Source organism: Channa argus, chromosome 5 (genome assembly GCF_033026475.1).
Source record: "Channa argus isolate prfri chromosome 5, Channa argus male v1.0, whole genome shotgun sequence".
In the NCBI taxonomy this organism is placed as follows: Eukaryota; Metazoa; Chordata; class Actinopteri; order Anabantiformes; family Channidae; genus Channa; species Channa argus.
This window is the reverse complement of record NC_090201.1, coordinates 10,157,380-10,175,543: the sequence shown is the minus strand read 5'-3', so window position 1 is coordinate 10,175,543 and position 18,164 is coordinate 10,157,380. Positions and strand designations below refer to the sequence as shown.

General features: G+C 38.1%; 1 protein-coding gene and 1 long non-coding RNA gene across 3 annotated transcripts; both read right to left on the bottom strand.

Annotated features, from left to right (window-relative positions):
* Positions 1 to 2,113: 2,113 nt before the first annotated feature.
* On the bottom strand, positions 2,114 to 3,117 carry LOC137128222 (uncharacterized). The gene is made up of 3 exons (XR_010914524.1): positions 2,979 to 3,117; positions 2,685 to 2,777; positions 2,114 to 2,578 (listed from the first exon to the last, which is right to left on the bottom strand). It is a non-coding gene; the product is annotated as an uncharacterized lncRNA (long non-coding RNA).
* Positions 3,118 to 10,178: 7,061 nt separating this feature from the next.
* LOC137128106 (rac GTPase-activating protein 1-like) lies at positions 10,179 to 17,036 on the bottom strand. 2 transcript variants are annotated; one of them, XM_067505817.1, is made up of 17 exons: positions 16,936 to 17,036; positions 16,421 to 16,531; positions 15,714 to 15,916; positions 15,323 to 15,477; positions 15,027 to 15,096; positions 14,869 to 14,922; positions 14,609 to 14,686; positions 14,349 to 14,466; positions 14,085 to 14,230; positions 13,819 to 13,983; positions 13,636 to 13,731; positions 13,273 to 13,471; positions 12,950 to 13,055; positions 12,643 to 12,775; positions 12,400 to 12,508; positions 12,167 to 12,275; positions 10,179 to 11,210 (listed from the first exon to the last, which is right to left on the bottom strand). In XM_067505817.1, the coding sequence occupies exons 2-17, from the start codon at positions 16,506 to 16,508 to the stop codon at positions 11,135 to 11,137; spliced, it is 1,905 nt and encodes a 634-aa protein (XP_067361918.1). In that variant the 5' UTR covers positions 16,509 to 16,531; positions 16,936 to 17,036; the 3' UTR covers positions 10,179 to 11,134. The 2 variants fall into 2 exon arrangements, with proteins under 2 accessions (XP_067361918.1, XP_067361917.1); XM_067505816.1 differs by having other exon boundaries at positions 16,861 to 17,021.
* Positions 17,037 to 18,164: the final 1,128 nt, after the last annotated feature.

The following is an 18,164-nucleotide window of genomic DNA, read 5'->3' as shown; positions in this document are numbered from 1 at the left end:
AAGCAGAAGTTTCTTTCAGCCACATGAAAGGAAATAAGATGTTTACTGGACCATAACAGCTGCCATGTGAACATAGGGAGCCGTAAACTCAAATGAATGTACTGCTTGTTTGTAACTTGAAATTTTAGTTTGAAAAAACTACTTCAAATATTTATTTTACAATTAAATATCTAAGTTTCCTTACCATTGTTCTGTTGAAAAGTTCATTCCTTAAATGGACACATTAAATTACTGACAGGAAAATGTTCAAAATGAAGAAGAAAATCAAACCTCTAGGACCCAGCTTTCCACGTGTGGTTCTATTTTAAGGAATCGAGACAAGAGACAACTTTGGGATGATTGACAAGCAACAGCTGGGAAGGAGGATAATACAAGCGTGGAATACAGTGTCAGAGGAACACAGGTGTCAGTCACAAGGACTAATTAAAACAAAGCCAGCAGTGTTAATGAGAAATGATGAGAGAAGAAGCTCTCATTTCTGTCAGTTTACCTTTGACTAACTTATCAGCAAAGAGAGACTCAGTGATCTCTAAAAAGTTTTGGGACAAAGTTGAATTAATTGACTCTTATGTGTGTGTACATGGGTTTGAGAACATACAGAATGGTGTTATATTAGGAGTAAGCAAAATAAAATTTCTTTTCTAAAAGTATGAAATTGTGATTTTTATTTCCTTTCTCATTTATAGTCAAGCTCGGAAAAATACAACAACAACTCAAATTGTTTTTGACATGAAAGGTCTTGTTTTTTCTTCTTACCAGGTGGAATTTCATATGAGATTCATGTCATATGTAATATATAAAGAGAATGACAAAGTGTAATTTTATGATACAAATTAAGCTATTACTTTATCAAGGTTGAAAATCTTTGAGTTTATTGTATGCAGTGCTGCTTGTGGAAGTGTGTGACCTATAGACAGTATCAATGGTCACACCCCCTCATTCATTCTACCTCAAACCAGTGAGAGGCATCAGAGGAGGCGTGTCAGTTACAGAAAACCTTTTCTTTTTACAGTATTTGTGTTACTTACATGCTGTGTTTAAAACTTACTCTTAACAATATGTTGTGTGCTGGTTTGTTTAATGGTAGAACTGGCCAGACCCTCAGTTAAACTAGTTAAAACCACAAAATATGTCTTAGCCAATATTATCAGTTCTTCCTCTGGTGACAAACACTGCTGTCATCTGTCAAGAAATCCCCCGAAATAGTAAGTATTATCATTTGAAACTAAGAAAATCCAGATTACTAATTAAAGTTAAAAAACGTTTATTTTTGAATATATATTCTAATTATGTGAAAATTAATGGAAAATAGATAGAAATACATGTAGTTTCATCAGATTACACCAATTACATTGGCTGCCATCCAAGGTGCCAGCCTGACCCACCGAGAGCAGCTCAGGGTTCAGTGTTTTGCCCACCGACACTTTGACACGTAACCAGGAAGACTAGGACCAATTCTCTACCAACTGAGCTACAGCCACCCCATGTTTGTGCTTCCTTTATGTATTTTTATCTTATGTATTGCTGTATTCACTCTGCCCCTGGTCTGGTCTCCACCAGCTCCTGGGGGAAATGTATAAGCTGCTGTAATACTGAATAAAAAACCGTAAACATCCAGCCTACACGACAACCCAGTGCTATATAGCATTTTATCCACATTCAACAGGTATTGTCCCTTTGCACCAGAGAGTTCACAATAGAAAAATGTTGACACCTCCTGATTTTAATGACCTTTGACAAACAAATTGACTACCAGCACACTGTCCACACTGTCCCCTAATTAATCAGATGGTGCAAAAGTTTGCATCCCCTAACTCGGAAATAGCAAAAAGAGTAAAGCAAAGAATTTTTCATCAGTATATGAAACAATGTACAGTACATATGTAATGTACATTTAACTAGAAGAACTGTTCCTTCATCAGAAATTAATTCATTTTTAATAAATTTATTTACGCGGATGCAAACTATTATATTTTATATATATATATTTTATATATTTTATATATTATATACTACAATTGTACTATTATACATTTATTACGTGGATGCAAACTATTATATTATATATATATATATATATATATATATATATATATATATATATATATATATATTTTATATATTTTATATATTATATACTACAATTGTACTATTATACTAATACTAATGTACTAATTTTATTATTATTATGTTAGGTTTAGGTTTGAGTTTGCATCCCTGGAAATTGCATGTAGGGTGATCCAAACTTTTGCACCTCACATGCTTCAGGCCCTATACCCTGTGGTCTGCACTGAAATTTAGCTTCACTCTAGATCAAGAAATTCCCCTAGCGAGCCAGATCCAGAGTCCTCAGGATTGTTATCATTTCCTTTTTTGCTTCCACTCAGTTGAATGACCAAGTTTTTTAAGATGTCTACCTCTGCTTCTGAGGCTTTATATTTCCTCAGAAGTCCTCTCAGGAGGTTGTTGCAGCAAGAACAAAACTGGCTTGAATTCTGTTGAGTCTGGTCAATCTGGTACGAATCTGCTGTTATGGAGGAGTTGGAAGGAAATGGATCTCTGTCTTCTTTTGAATACACTAGAGGGGAATAGAAATTGCTGGTTATGGTTGCAAAGCCCGCCACCTATGAAACATATTACAACATACTTATTAGTAAGAGTAATATTTGTTTTACACAACTTACTGGCAAGACGTAGGGTGATATTAAGGGTTGACTGTATAATACACACGACTCCTAAAGTAAGAATCCCGATTCTGAGGAGTCTTCTCTCTATTTCTGTCTCACACACACACACACACACACACACACACACACACACACACACACACACTATTAAAATACTAAGGTAGCTAGACAAGATTTTACAAAATATGGTAAATTGTTGGTGTGATATCTGAAGAAAGTGTTTTGCAGTCTGCTTTAACTGAATCTCTCAATTATTACTTTTATATAAACTATGTTTAGTTGTGCTCTTACCTGACTGTTTATTGGCTCCACTATTCATTCCAGTTTTTTCAATCTGATGTGTAGTAGTCGGAAAGCTCCAGCTCTTGTGCCATGATGATCAACTATCAGAATATTCAACTATTTCGAATCTTGTTGTGGGTGCTGAGGGTTTTAGTCACATGTTGATTTGAGGAAATACATTTGCTGCATAAGAGTTTTTTGACAAGTCTACTTCACAAATGATTCATTTTGGTAACAGTAATGGTCACATTTTTAATTCAGTGTATATAAAAATGTAATATTTGATTTCATAACAATATACTGTAACACAGCTAATCTAACCTAGATTTTACTATGTTGTTTGTTTGGATCAAGCCAAGCACGTTTTCTGAAAATAGGGCTCAATTTTTTCAAAACTCACAAACAACCCACGAACTCTGCATTCAAAATAAGACACACTGCCCATCAAATCACAAGACAAGAAGTGAATAAACTCTGAAGTAAGTCTATTCTATACGGTCCAGTGTACAGTATATGATTGTACCAGGATGTGATACGTTAGGCAGTAACTACTACTGCTATGTTTTTACACTGAAATATAAAGGTTTGCAACAAAATGACAATAAAAAAAGAAAATTAAAAGCTTTATGCTCAACTTATGTAAAAAATAAATAAATACAATGAAGGTGTTTAATACAAAGGAACTCGGCATGTACTGTTGAAAGAAAAAAGAGTAAAATATATTAGGTTGCACCCTGCCTTTTGTTTTTATCTGACCACAGGAACTTACTGACATCACAGGCAATGCTCTCTGACCAAGCAGCAGGAAAAGGATTGAATCCAGCCCTGTCATGCTTCACCAGCTACATCACCACATGCTTCAGTGCTTGTATAAAAGGGGCAAGGACTCTTGGGGATTTCATTTATATACGTACCTTCCAAGAAAATACTGAAACCCAGAGAGTGAGAACCCACCTTTGGCCCTTTTATTCCTGCAGCCTTGATTGCTAATTGAAAAGCAACAGGTGTTTACCCGTGTGAGAAATCGATAGTGTAACTGGCAGGTTAAATTTCCACTTGAACACATAAGTTTCAGTTTGAGTTGTTGTCGTAGACTCCAAGGGGTTTTGGTCTTCTTCTCAAATTGTGTTTAATTGACAAAACCAGTAGATGCCAGGAGGTCATAGGAGGTCATCAAAACGTTCACAAATCAATCCACAATCCATTTTGTGACTATGCATTGCTCTGTTTTACCCTAGTCCAGCACCTAAAGATGAGGGAAAACCTCATGTGTTGCAGTCATATTATACCAAAGTCTGAGTGCTAAAAATTTAGGGACAGTCCCTAAATATGTGCTCACGTATCACAACAAGCCGGATTGAGCTGAAAGCATCATTGTGTTATGTGTTAAATAAACTGGAAGATTAAATGTGTTGAATGTTACAACACAGTAGAGCACATCCAGAGCCAAGTCACAATTAAATACTTGCACACACGCTTCTCTCTGCATTTCAACAAGAAAAAGAAATCACGTGGAAAATTGACAATGGCTGTCAAACATTTACCGTAAGGCAGCAAATAACACATGCAGGAGGTGAGAAAAGAACAGAACCTATATGTGCAAATGGCCATCACTCTGATGTTTAACATGAAAGCATGAAAGTGTGAGTTACACGTGATAAGGCTCCTAATCACACTGTTCGCTGCTCAGCTTAGATTAATGTACGAACTCTGATCCATTTCATTTATTATTTTCCCCTGAGGTGAAATCCAGGGGAAGGAGATGATCATATCAGTCACTTGAGCAGGCTGTCTCATTGAAAACAAAACTTTACCTTTTCAAATGAAAGCGTCAGTGGTGCAAATAATATAAAAACTGACAATAATGTACAACTCCCATATCATAACAACCACGGTGAAACTGGACATGATAGAGTTGTGGAGATGAGCGGAATGAATGGGTGTGTACAGGCTGCAGAGGAGCTGTTCATGACACTGGGGTGGATTATAGGGTACAACAGTGCAATCTAGTGGCCAACACAAAAACCATGAGCAGCATTTTAAGAAAGTGTGGTTAAAATCATTTTGTGGGCTTTAAATTAATGCTAAAAAATGATATGACATTCTGACATCTGTAGGCCCAGATAATTATGACCAGATTACTTAATAATGCTTTACTGGTCCTGCCAACAATCAACATCTAAACTGAATAAGTGGTGTAGTGTAGATCACAAGTAGAGATCAAAAAGAGGTGACGAAATACTGAAAATACTAAGATGAGATTTGTAGATCAGAAGATGTATACACTGTACACATATATATATATATACAGTGGCCTATAGCCACAATATTTCTACCTATGTTCATTGAGGCAGAATAAAAAAACGTCCCTTTGAAAACAGAAACACACACATACCTGTACACATGGTCACTGGTCACATTCAATAGAAAACACTCGGCTATTCATGCACACAGCCCCTCACACACTATTCCATATCATGCACCTGTGCACAAACATTCCCATTCAATTACATGGATTCAGACGCAGTCATGCAGGAGGGTGCACACAAACACCCAGCTGCACTGGCTGATTATGTGCATGTACATGCACATGTGAGAGCTCAGTTTCTAAAAACAATACATAAATCATGGAAACAATAGGAGCAGTTCATGGTGTGCTGGTGTGTGTATTGATGCACCCACTAGTGAGTATATGCTGCCAAATGGGTTATGATGTCAATCTGCTGGAAAGAAATTTGTCATCGAAAATTTTTATAGAGCATTTTTGGTTCATTTTAGCAACGTGGATCTAGGGATGGCAAAGTCAAAGTTGATGATATTTTACATAACTAAAAAATCTGTACAGATTATCCCCTGAGGATAAACCACACTAACTTTAGGGAACCCCCCCGACTTTTCCACCCGTAGCAGTAACAACAGGGAGGTCAACAGTCGCCGATTTTGAGTGAAATATCTTCATAACTTTTAAAAGGATTGCTACAAAATTTGGTAACTTAACTTTTAAAATTTTTTAATTCACGGTACTAAAAGGCTGCGAAACTAATGATAGTGCCCCCATCCTCTGCTGTATTTTCTGTTTTTGACAGCACGCCAACATGATAAACCAAGATGGTGAACTTTGTAACTATTATACCTGCTTACCAATTTATCTGCATGTTAGCAGAGTGCATCAGAGTGCTGATATTTCTAGGTATTTATAGCTAAAACCACCTTTCTGTCAAAGCACAGCCTCACAAACGTGTGAGTTCAGTCTTATTAATAAACCAGAAATACTGATGCTCTAATCATTAATTTCATATTAACATTGTTTCATATTAACAACAACACTAACGCTGACCCAAATTAGCAGATTAAAACATTTAACGCCCTAAACTCATATACAGTCACAGCTGCTCTTGTATTGTCACAGCTTATTTGAAGTACTATTTAAAGGTTTCTCCAAATGTTACTGCAGGATTTTTGACAGCCAGCAACATCCTTTTGTTGCATTATGTCACATGTGGTCAGCCTGCAGAGCTGATTCTGAATACAGAGACCTCGGAAGAATCATCTTCTGAACAGAAGATGAGCCAGATGCGACGTGTTGTTTCTCATTAGCGGCACGAAGCTCACTCTCTTTTTTTCCTGTTAAAACAAATACTCTGCCTTGACACTGTGTGTGACAGCTGGAGATGAGTACTTAGTTAAGTGGAAGAAAATAAATCAAAGCACTTGCCATCTTTTTGCAATGATTTCTTTAATTCTTGTCTGTTATGTCCATGGGGGAAAGGGAGGCGGTGAGAGACGGAGGGAGCAGGGGAATGAGGATGAGGATATGGTGTGTGTGTGTGGTGAGGGGATGTGTGTAAGAGAGAGTGGCGAAAAGGGGGTGACAGAGCAAGTCAGAGAGAGAGAGACAGAGAGAAAGTGTGTGTTTAGACCAGCTGCACAGCAAATCTGTTTATTCTGCACAATTTGGCATCAAACACAACAGACTGCTGAGTGCCTGCTACTGCTTGTGGTGCCCCATTAAAATGGAATTTATTGCTTCTTTAAGAGAAAGCTCGAATTACACATTTCCCCCCTCGGCTCACCCTCCTCTCTGTCTCTCCCTCTCTTTTCTTTTTCTCCGGTCATGGTGATGGTAGTGGTGTGGGGTCTCTTCTCCCACTTCCAGCAGAAGCTGTCAGACAAATCACCAGAACTGCTCATTAGTGACCCAAATGGACAGGTATGCCCACCTACCTGTCAGCCATCACTGCCACATCTGCTCTTAGCTGAGTGAATAGTGCTCAGACATCACACTCAAGAGAGCCTGAACTGTCCATGAATGCGATGGCATTTCATGCAGCTAGCAGTCAGAGTACACTACATCTTAATCTAAACGTTTTTTTTATAATTTTGTTATCTTTCACTTTTCCATCAGAAGCCAATATTTTTTGCCTTATTTGCCCGTGTTTGTAAAAAAGACTGTCTTGTCATTTGCACACTGCCTATGTTATTTGGCTATTTTTAGAAGGTTTAAGGTCACATCTCTGTTTCAACTGCCAGAGACTTAATCAAGCCTGATGACTTGTTACCCATTTAGTTTACACTTGTACCCAGACTTTGAACTCAAGCTCTAAAGAACGTGTGAACGGCCCCCATCTCGCTCCATAAATCTTCTCCGTCAATGATAAATTCATATTTAATGACCATGACCATCGTCTGGGAAGGAGGAGCATTCTTTCATCATTGGCACTTTCCCCAGCTGCTTGGTCGAGATAATTGATTTCTCTGTGGTAACAAGGTATCGACCACGCATGGTAGCCAGCTAAGACGGTGGTTCGATTCAAAGGAGGGGTGGAGAGGGAGTAGAAGGGAAGGGGGGTGAACGAAGGATGAAGCTGAAGCAGAGCAAGACCACTGAAAGTCAACAAGCCATACAATTATTTGCAGTTTAAAAAAACCTTTAGGTGGGTGTAGATTGGACAATGAGTCTTGTCTCTGTTTTCAGGGTTTTAAAAGCAGAATCTAGCTTGGTATTTCTGTATTGTGTTTAATTCACCAAATGGAAAGCATATTGATCACACAATCTGTCACATAATTCACTAAAAACAGTTGGAAACAAATCTGGAGGACCATTTTCATGCACATGCTTAGCGTGCTAAGATGCAGGATGTTGCTCCTGTTCCTCCCATTTCTACTTGTGCACTTTTGTTCCCTAAACTTCTCCCTAGCCCTTTTTTTGTAATTTCAAAAGCAAATTTGCATGACGCCTGGCCTAATTCACTGAGTAGATAGAAAAATCCTCCAACAAATATGCAAGACTATCCACAAGGGCGTCAAAACAAGAAATGCAAATAAAATTGGTCTAGTGCAGTAGTAGTTGTTCTAGGGTCGCATTCCTGCACAACCCTCTGCTGAACAACTTAACACACCTTATCTGCAGCCCACAAGGACCTGGAACGACTACCACTGGGTTGAAATGGCTTTCACTTTAACAAACCTATTGATCAGATACATGATCAGATGGGTGAATTTGATTGGCAGTTATTGAGTTTACATCTCTGAGGTGTTGACATTATTGACCCTCACCTCAAACATGCAAGACAGCAAATGCCTTCTGCATGCTGCAAAGGTAGAGCTTGACTTGCTGTAAAAGCAGGCTGTATTTTCAGTCAATAAGTCCATACCAATGATAACTAAAGCTTATTAATTTAATATTGTATTGATTGTATTCATCTTACAGGCATGGCATTAGTACTGTTCTTCCCTGTGACATCACTGCTTGCAGTTCACTGAATAAATAGAGGAATTAAATAGTGCTGTTGTTGTCGTGTGTTTACCAGCTCACATTGTAATTTATTTAAGAGCTCTTAATTGGACTAGTTACTCATTTGGCCCTCACTGGTCCCACAGCAGAGTGGAGCTCTATCAGTGCACACTAGGGCATGCTGGAATATGGAGCTACAGAGACACACTGTACACAGCCAGCTGTTTGATGTTTGCAGCTGCCGAGCGTATGCTGCACCGTACAGCATAAATAAACACGTAATCCCCTGATGAGAGGACAGAGCGACGCTCAGGAGACCTTATTTCAGGCTAATGAACTATTAATGTTGATTTGAAATTCAAACATTTTTGGTGGGGTCTTCTTTGCAGTCATTGCAGCTCTGTGTGTGTGTGTGTGTGTGTGTGAGTGAGTGAGTGAGTGAGTGTGTGTGAGAGAGAGAGAGAGAGAGAGAGGCAAAGAAGGGAAAGGAAAACAAATTCATTTAGATGAACTCTGCGTACATTTTACTTCTTCCTGAAACAGCTGGGCCTAGATCTCAAAATGCCTGTGTGGCTGCAGCCTTGTATTGAATGAGGCCATATAAAATGTATGTCAATAGATTCAGCATGGGCTTAGCACTCTCGGCAGTAACTGTTAATGGAATAACTATAAGATGTATAAATGATCCATGCTTTAATTCATAATAATGTTGGACCTCATCGCCTGCCCACTCAGCCCAAAAGATTATGGAAATAGCTGTAATGACTATTGGAACAATGAGCCAAATTGCATTATCATTCAGTGCCACATTGGCTTTGGAATAACTGCTGCTGTGTTTTTGCTCTTTTACTGGAGATCTTGAATCACAATTGGCAACATTCAATTTACACCAAGAAAATGAAGCATGTTAAACATGAATGAACACTTTACAATGGGCACCGCATTAATAACATAGGGTACCAGTATACCACAGGTATAAGAGCTTTTTTTGAGGTTTAATTGCCTGAAACAAAACCCACGTGCATGATCCAGGGGCTCATTTCAGCAGGGTTCCTTACCATGTATGCCCGTCTCATGCAAGAGCAACACCCAACAAAGAAAGAACCACTTTTTTAAGGTTTTATTTTTAGCCCAACCATAGACTTCAGTGTGATATGTGCTTAATAATGAATGTTTACATTAAGTCCACAGGATATTTGGTGAAAATGACTACGTCAGTTAGACAGCGTGTCATTAGACATTATGAAATAAATATAAAAGGATTTATATAAAACAAAGCAGTGTTACAAGTAACAAACTAGATAGATTACAGCTAGATTTGGCTTTAATGAGAAAATACTGTAAATAATGTTTTGTCAATATTACATTTCTGCACAGATAAATTATATTTAACTCTATACTGTAATCTAAAATATGGAGATTCAGACAGTGTCGGTGAGTGGAGATTTTTTTCCGTAGTGGAGTCACTTTTTGGGTTTTAGAAAAAAAGCTACTGTGGAGGCAAATAAAACAGTGACTGCACAGGCAAATTCGTTTTTATGTACATAAATTAAAGAAGGTCTGGATTTTGTTTTATGATGGCCATGCAGACGAGTCCCCCATATCTGCTGTAGTTTAAACAAGTTATTTACAGTATTTCCAATGGTCTGTTGATAGTATAAGGAATGTTAGTAATAATGACTGGTTATTTGCATGACACAGAGTTAATTCTCTTGATTAGTTAAAGCTTGCATATCAAAAGTGGTACAACAGCAGCCTCTACTGGTACAGATTGCAGAAAATACCTATACTCAGGAGGATACCTAGATACAGTGCAAAATGCAAAGTTATTCCCAGTATTTCAATGTTTACATTGCAGCATTAATAAAATCACGATTACTCTGTCACAAAACACAATCAACATATATATAAAACAAAATGTTAAATCAGGGAACAGATGTCAGTTGCCAGGACAATGACAAGTCAACCAAAGCCAAAAGACAAAGAGACACTGGCCAACAATAGAACTTCTTTTCTCTTTGTCTAATGCCTCTGTTAATAATAGGTGCTTGTGCATCTCTGTTGCTGTGGTTACAACCACAGGTTAGAGGATGGACAAACGCCAATGACTATGTAGCTTCTGAACATCAATGCCAAGTAGAAAATAACAATCCTATTGAATTAAAATGGGTTGGTGTTCCTTTGAACCTTAAAAATCTCATAGATGTGACCACAGATATGGTCAATGATAGAACATTAATAGTCAGAGATATACAACAAACTTATGTGCAGGAATCTTTTCAAAGAGAAAAAACAGGGTTAAGTTTAAAAAGCACAAAACTGTTAAAATTGCACAGTAGGTTTCCCACATGTTCATGTCATAATATATATTCAGTTATTCCAGTAAATGATCCCATATCCAGTATGCATGAGCTTTTCTCCTCTTCCATCCTTACTTCAGCTGTGGAGAAGCAAAGAAGTTGCTTTGGTGGTTAGAGGCAGTGGATGCTTTGCTCTTGCTCCCAAATCTAGGGGTTATGAGAGAGAGGGGAGGGGCAGAGAGTAGTATTTTAAGTATGATCATTGTAATTTTAATGTAATATCAAATGAACTTCCTGCTTTATTTGTTAATTATTTGTACTCTTAAGCTCAAATATCATAAAAGTAAAAAAATAAGTTGACTAAGTTACTTTAAATATTGGAAATGGGTAAACTATTACCTACCATCTACTTCCTATAGGTTAACCTTGTTTGTTTGTTTTTTTGGGGGGGGGGGGTCCTTTCGGCTTATCGGATACGTTTAGGGTCGCCACAGAGGATCAATAGTCCGCATGTTAATTTGGCACAGTTTTTACCCCGGATGGCCTTCCTGACGCAATTCTCCCCAGTTTCTACTAGGCTTGGAACCAACACTGTGAGGGAGCGAGTTAATGTTCAATGTCTTGCCCAGGGACACTTCGACATGTGGTTGGGAACTGCAGGGCGCGAACCTCCAACCCTATGGTCACGAGGCAGCCACTCTACCAACTACACAACTGCTGCCCCCACTTCCTAAAGTTCACCAATAAACATCATTTAACTAACCATATACAGAAATGCACCTGTGTGTCTATTTCTTAAACATTACAAGCTATTAAGTCTAGTGCAATTCTTTTAATGTAAAATACCTTCATTATTACTTAAAAAATTAAAAGAAAAAAAAACTCCCTAATGGTCTACTCACACAGGGGTTTTCACGTTAGTTGATTAGGTCTTTTCTCAGGGCTGTGTTTATGTGTGTGCCTGTACACGTGTACTTGATTGACATCTAGCTCCTGTTATGTTTTCTTGCACTTGTGTACATAGATGCATAGCTCCACATAATAACGGAATAGTACAAAACAACAGAACTTTGGGTGATATAATTTTCTTGGATTTTACTGAGCAACAGTTAAAGAACGTGGGCCTGCTTATTGTTGTGTTTTTACGGTGTGACTCAGCTTACAGGGTGGTGCTGGACAGGGTCTGCATCATACGCTGGGACAGCGAGCTGGAGGATGGTGTTTTGCTCATCATCTGGTGCTCTGGAGTAGTCACTGGTCCCAGTATGCTTACTGCACATAAAGAAACAATGCTCTGTATAACTTACTGCAACTGATTTTATTGCAGTAAAAATGTTACTGCAAAAAAAAAAAAAAACACATATGAAGCAAAATGTATTCTCCTTTACTTATTTACCTTTGCGGTCTGGAGTAACACTGGGGTGAGCACTGTCCATTGCTGTACAATGTGGATAGGCAAACTGGCTCCAGTAGCTTGTTGGAATACTGAGCAAGCGCTCTATAACCTAAAAGGCAAAACAGAAAATACTTCTGTAAAAAAATAAAAAAGTATATACTACTTTAGAAACACTGGAATACAGCTCTGAGCACAAAGTGTATACAGTGCAGTTATTCCCAAAACCCTTTGTATTCACATTACCCTTGGTTGTCTGTTTGTGTCATGAAGAATGGTCATTGGGTCTGGGTCAGAAACAGCATGACCTACAAGGGTAGGGCCAAAAATCCTGGCCAGATTGTTCACATCCATCTTTGTATCCACACACTGAGATACCCTGGGAAAAGAAAGGAGTTGAAAGAGGTAACAACATGTTTGTACAATCAACTATTTTTTTCTTTTGAACCATTCTTCCCTAATAGGTGGAAGGTAACAAGAGGAAAAAACTGCTCTCACCACTCCTAAAAATAAATAAATAGAAATAAATAAACAAACCAGACATAAAAATTACTTTTGCAGATGAATCATTAGGCAGGCCAAAGTATCTCGGTTGGGTTCAGGCAGCTCACTGATAGTCTGGTACATCACAGCCAGGCTGTTGTCATCATCCTGAATTTCTTTTAAAAAAAAAAAATCCAAATAATAATAATAATAACAACAACAAAAACAACATTAATACCAGTCACGTAATATACATGGACATGAGGCTTTTCTTATTTAAATCAATCTGAATATACTTTCTAAAACAATACAAAAACATACAGACAGATAAAGAAAGCTACATTGAAATACAGAAATCCTCTGTAAGTGATTCTCCATGTTTCAGAAACATACCAGCTGCTTCCATAAAAGCTTTGTTCAGGTGAAAGGTGAGCAGTGGCTCTGGAAGGTTTCTGAGAAAGTCTTTGAGGACCCCTGTAACTACGTTGATATCTTCTATTTTGTCTAGCGCAGGCAGAGTCTTTCCTCTGATCAGCTTTTCCTTCAGCTCTTTCATCAAGCGCTCATGCCCAGAGACTCTGTACAGGCCAACCTGGGACAAGGAAAAGAGAAAGGAAACCAGCTCTCATTTCCTGGCTGGGTATGATGTTGTCCATGAGACAACTAATAAGAGAAGATGTTATCTATTATAATTGTTTAAAAAACCTGAGCATTTACATAAAGGTGACAAGCTAACAAGGACTTAAATAAACTCACTTCATGTAGGCCTCGATGCTCAATCTCCTTAATGCAGTATATAACTAAAGCTGGGATCTTTGGGGAGGTCACTGGAGCAAAGTCAGCCAGGGTGGCCTACACAGACAACAGATACATTTATATGTAAGTAACATGAAAGTAATAAAATAATGGAACAATATGGAGTGAAAATACATGCTGTACCTCTGTGTTCTTTATTGGAGTGCTAACAACTGTGGGACTACAGGGCAGGGGACAGTGCTCACGACACTCTGGATGGGTAACAATCCTACAATCCTGACAGCGAAGGTACATCTTGCCAAACTTTGTTCTTTTTCCACATGGGGCACAGAACTCAGACTTGATCACCTTAATGATAGAGTAAACAGTGAGTAGACTATTCTTTAGCAAGAGAGAGGTAGATATACAGTTTGAGTGACATAACCTACAGAACAAGTACAATGACTTACTGTTTTGGGGATGAAATGGTGCTTCTTTCCCCCTTTAGCTTTGGGGGTTTGGAGTTGGGCTGGGAAATTCAAGACTGGAGTGCTGGGAGCTTCACTGGTATTCTCATATTGGTCAGTAGTGGTTGTATCACCCCACACTGGAGCAACTGAGGACACATTTGCACGTAGATCAAATTATAAAACCACTAGAGAAATTATGTAGTAGTAGTAGTACAAGTAAGGGCCATATAACAAGATATAAAAAAATTAAGAATAAATTCTCACCACTTCTCTTTCTGCTACGTGTCCAGTAAGGTACAGTTTCAATGGTGGAGACAGCCTGAACAGCACCACCATTTGCTGGCACAGTGATTGTTGTTTTGGCTACAATAGACTCATTCATCTGAATCATATGGAGAAAATAATTTCATTCCCTTCACAGCAAACTGATGCACACACTAAATTTGTTTTTGGTTTTACATACATTCACTGGTTTTCAGAAATTAGTGTTATATAGTACATTTAGCTGCAGAGGTCAGCATTACCCTATCTGATGTGCCTCCAGTAGAGCGCGGTTTCTTCACGACCTGTGAAGGAATCTCCGAGAGTTTTCTTGAGGAGCGCTGTGAATCAAAATGTAACTTTTGAAACAAATTGGATAATGACAAATATTACAGCAAATACCAAGACAGGCTGTGTTTGCATAAGTCCACTAACTGGCTTTACACCTAAACTAAAAGAAATTATGAAAATGTTTTTATCATTAATGCACACACAAAAAAATTTGAGTGAATGTATGACTCACTCTTTTCGGGCGTTTCCGCAGTCTCACAGTCTTCATTGCTGATGTATCCCAGTCCTACAAGATAGGTGGAGATAGTATCATATTTTACTCAAAGTGAATGACTTGTTGCCTCCGTACTCAAAACTGTTCACTGTATGATTCTGATTTGATTTGTGTACCAGAGAGTCGTCCGTCTGGTCATAGCTGATGTCTGACAGCAAAGAAGCTGATTCATCAATAGTAGTTAACCTGCAGGATTGATCAAAACCAGCATTTAATCTTTCTGTCTGATGTGCTTTCTGTGTCAATGGAATGTTCTGTGCCAATGCTACACATTTACTACTTAAAGTTATTCAGTAGGTATATGATATTAGTAAGGGAAACCTTAAGAAATGTAAATGTACTGTGTTTAAAGGACTTTAGAAAATAACCATGCACTTTTAGCTGTTTCACAACAACACAGGTAGAGTCTGACCTTCGACTGGAGTTAAGGTTGCTTTTAGCAGCTTGTGCCGTCTGGGAATGGGCATTGAGGAAGGCCAGGGCTGAACGCTGCTCTTCACTCAGGTGAACACTGTTACCGTTGTTATCTGAAATCAGCAGCTCCCGGATCAGTTGTAACTGACGTTCCTGTTGCCCCCCACAAAACAGTAGATAGATTAAAAATAGGTCAAATCTACGAACAGGTATTATCTACATAACAGAAACAGATAACAATTAGACAAAAATAATTCACACACAGTTTAAAAAGTGACCCATAGGTTAAACTCCCCCCCAAAAAGGGTTACCAATCTAGATGTCTACATTGCTATATATTGCATAAAAAAAAATGTAAATAAATAAGACACAAACACTGTTACACATACCAGCTTCTCGTAGACTGCTTCAGCCTTCTGTCGCCGGCGGACCTCTAAATCTACCTGGTTGCGGGCATGTTTCAATTTGACCTCCAGAGCTCCCTTCTCAGTATCTGCTTTAGCCAGCATCTCTTTACAGGAAACCAGCTCCTCACCTGCCTGCAACCATTTCTTACGGCACTCCTCAAAGTTCACCGCCATCTGGAGGAACTCTGAATAAGACATCAGAATATGAAACTGTTGCATTGTATCTGTGTTTAAATCTCCTCTGTGGCTATGAAACTGTACTTGCAGTGGAACTGATGCAAGTAATCTTGCCTAAAGTTAGAGAGAGAATTAATAACTAAGTAACTAACTGCTGTTGAGTGAAAAAATGAGTACCAGTGTTTTCCTGTAGGTTAAAATATAAATGCATTGTTTTATGTGTACTATGGGATCCCAATAGCCATTTCAACCCCGTTTGTGTCATGGGATGCACCATCAATTACAACTTGGCTGTAGTTTTGGTCCTGTCAGCCTTTACTTACTTACCTAATCCTTGAATCATCACAGCTTCTGAATTTGACAGCTGCGGTTAACAATTCATTACACCGACTGAAACATTTTGAGATGGGAAAAAGTATAAAGGGCATCTAACACTGACATAAAACTCCATGTTACTTCACTGAAGGGAGAAGAGGTGGCAAACATCTAACCTAAGTGTAGAAATAACTTACGCGGTTCAATGCCCCGATTTAGGTCGTCCACCTGGTTTCTGAGACTCTGGAACTGGTTGTACAGGTTCACCACAGACGACTCCATCATGTATTTTACTGCAGCTGCGTTTGCTAGAATTAACATCAATCTTGGTTACGTAGAACATATTAATGGCAATCTTCGTCCTTACATCCTAACATTACGTTACCCATATTCCAAATCAGTGTGTAAATACGTGAAATGAAACCTATTCACATTATTATACTAAAGAAAAAAAGTGTTGCTTAACGTTACCTGTGTTTGTCAAACCAAGTCATGCGCTTATTAACGTTAGCTAAATAATGTTACGTTGTAAAGTTATCGACGCTAACGTTAGCAAAATTGTGCTGACCTGACTTTGTTAGCTATTTAGCTAGCTTAGTTAGCTGTTTCGTTGGTCAAATTTAAAAAAAACACTTGCCTGTTTGATGTTCTTTACATGAAAGTTAGGATGACATATAATCTAACAACATCCGATGTTAAACGCAGCGATTACCTTTTTTTTTTTTATTTCTCACAGCTGTAACAGCTGAGCCACACCTGTTAGATAGTGTTTGCACACTTTCCTGCAAAGTTCAAAATCAGCGCCGGTTTTCTTCCTCGTCGTATGAAATGACGGACAAACTGAGCACTCTGTCGCCCCCCGCACACTCAGCGATGTAACTGCAGGATCAGTGATGGCAAGTTTCTTCTGGTTTTCAATAGAGGAGGCAATAGTGTATTAATATAACTCACTACGAAGTCGCCTTTTAAAATGTTATGTGTGCAGTACTAAAAAGCAACTTACTTATAATGCCATGTCATTTCATTGGTGTCAAACATGTCTCTTTGAAGCAAGATATTTGATTGGAGCCTGCATTATAAATAAAAAAGATAGACTTACACAGAATGTAGTGTATATCTTAATAAATCAGTGGTTCAAATTTTAAAAACTAATTATATTTTATTGACTCATCAGTGCACATCTTAATCAGCTGTACAAAAAAAACCACAACATTTGAAATAGCATTAAAATTCTGTGTGTAACTGGGGTGGGCCTGTAGTTCAAAGAATCCCTGGAAGGTTTTAATGAGATCTTTGCTTGAGGTCAATTTTTTTGAAATATCTGCTTCTAACTTATTCATTTATAATTCCATTAGTAATAAAACTCTGAAAGGCATTTTACCTGAGGTGAGTCTGTACAGTACTTAAATGCTTTCCTTACTATGTATCAAAGTATATACTACACTATTGGTAAATTGTGTGAAATCTTAAAACCATTTAAAACAGCTAGTGGTTGTGTCCTTTTGTTGTTTCCCTGGCACATATGCATCACAGCATCATTCACACACACACACTAAACAAAAAACAAAACAAAACTGTACACTTATGTATCCATAGCCCATTACAAATGTTTAAACTCCTCAACAAAAGCATAAAACAGATTTCCATGTGCCTGTATAATAATTGCTTTTCAATTGCCACCCGATAACTGTGTTTGTTTGTCCCATACACATTCAGGTCCATTAGAATGGTTTTCAGACAACATTATCTGTCAGTCAATAGGATTTCTCTGTTTATATCAATTATTCAATTGATATATGATCAGTTTCCTACGTATGGACCATTAAACTACCAGAATTCTCTTTTTACACCAATCACCAATCAGCCCTTATTTCAACTGAGTGAAATATTACTGCTACGGTATCTGCAATTATAATCAATCCCAGGACTTTGAGCAAAAGA

Coding starts and splice junctions, on each gene's coding strand:
- LOC137128106 (XM_067505817.1), bottom strand. CDS start 16,508: ATGATGGAGTCGTCTGTGGTGAACCTGTACAACCAGTTCCAGAGTCTC. Junction 15,478..15,713: donor AAGCAGTCTACGAGAAGCTG/GTATGTGTAACA, acceptor GGGGGGCAACAG/GAACGTCAGTTACAACTGAT. Junction 11,211..12,166: donor ACCCTGTCCAGCACCACCCT/GTAAGCTGAGTC, acceptor CATAACCCCTAG/ATTTGGGAGCAAGAGCAAAG.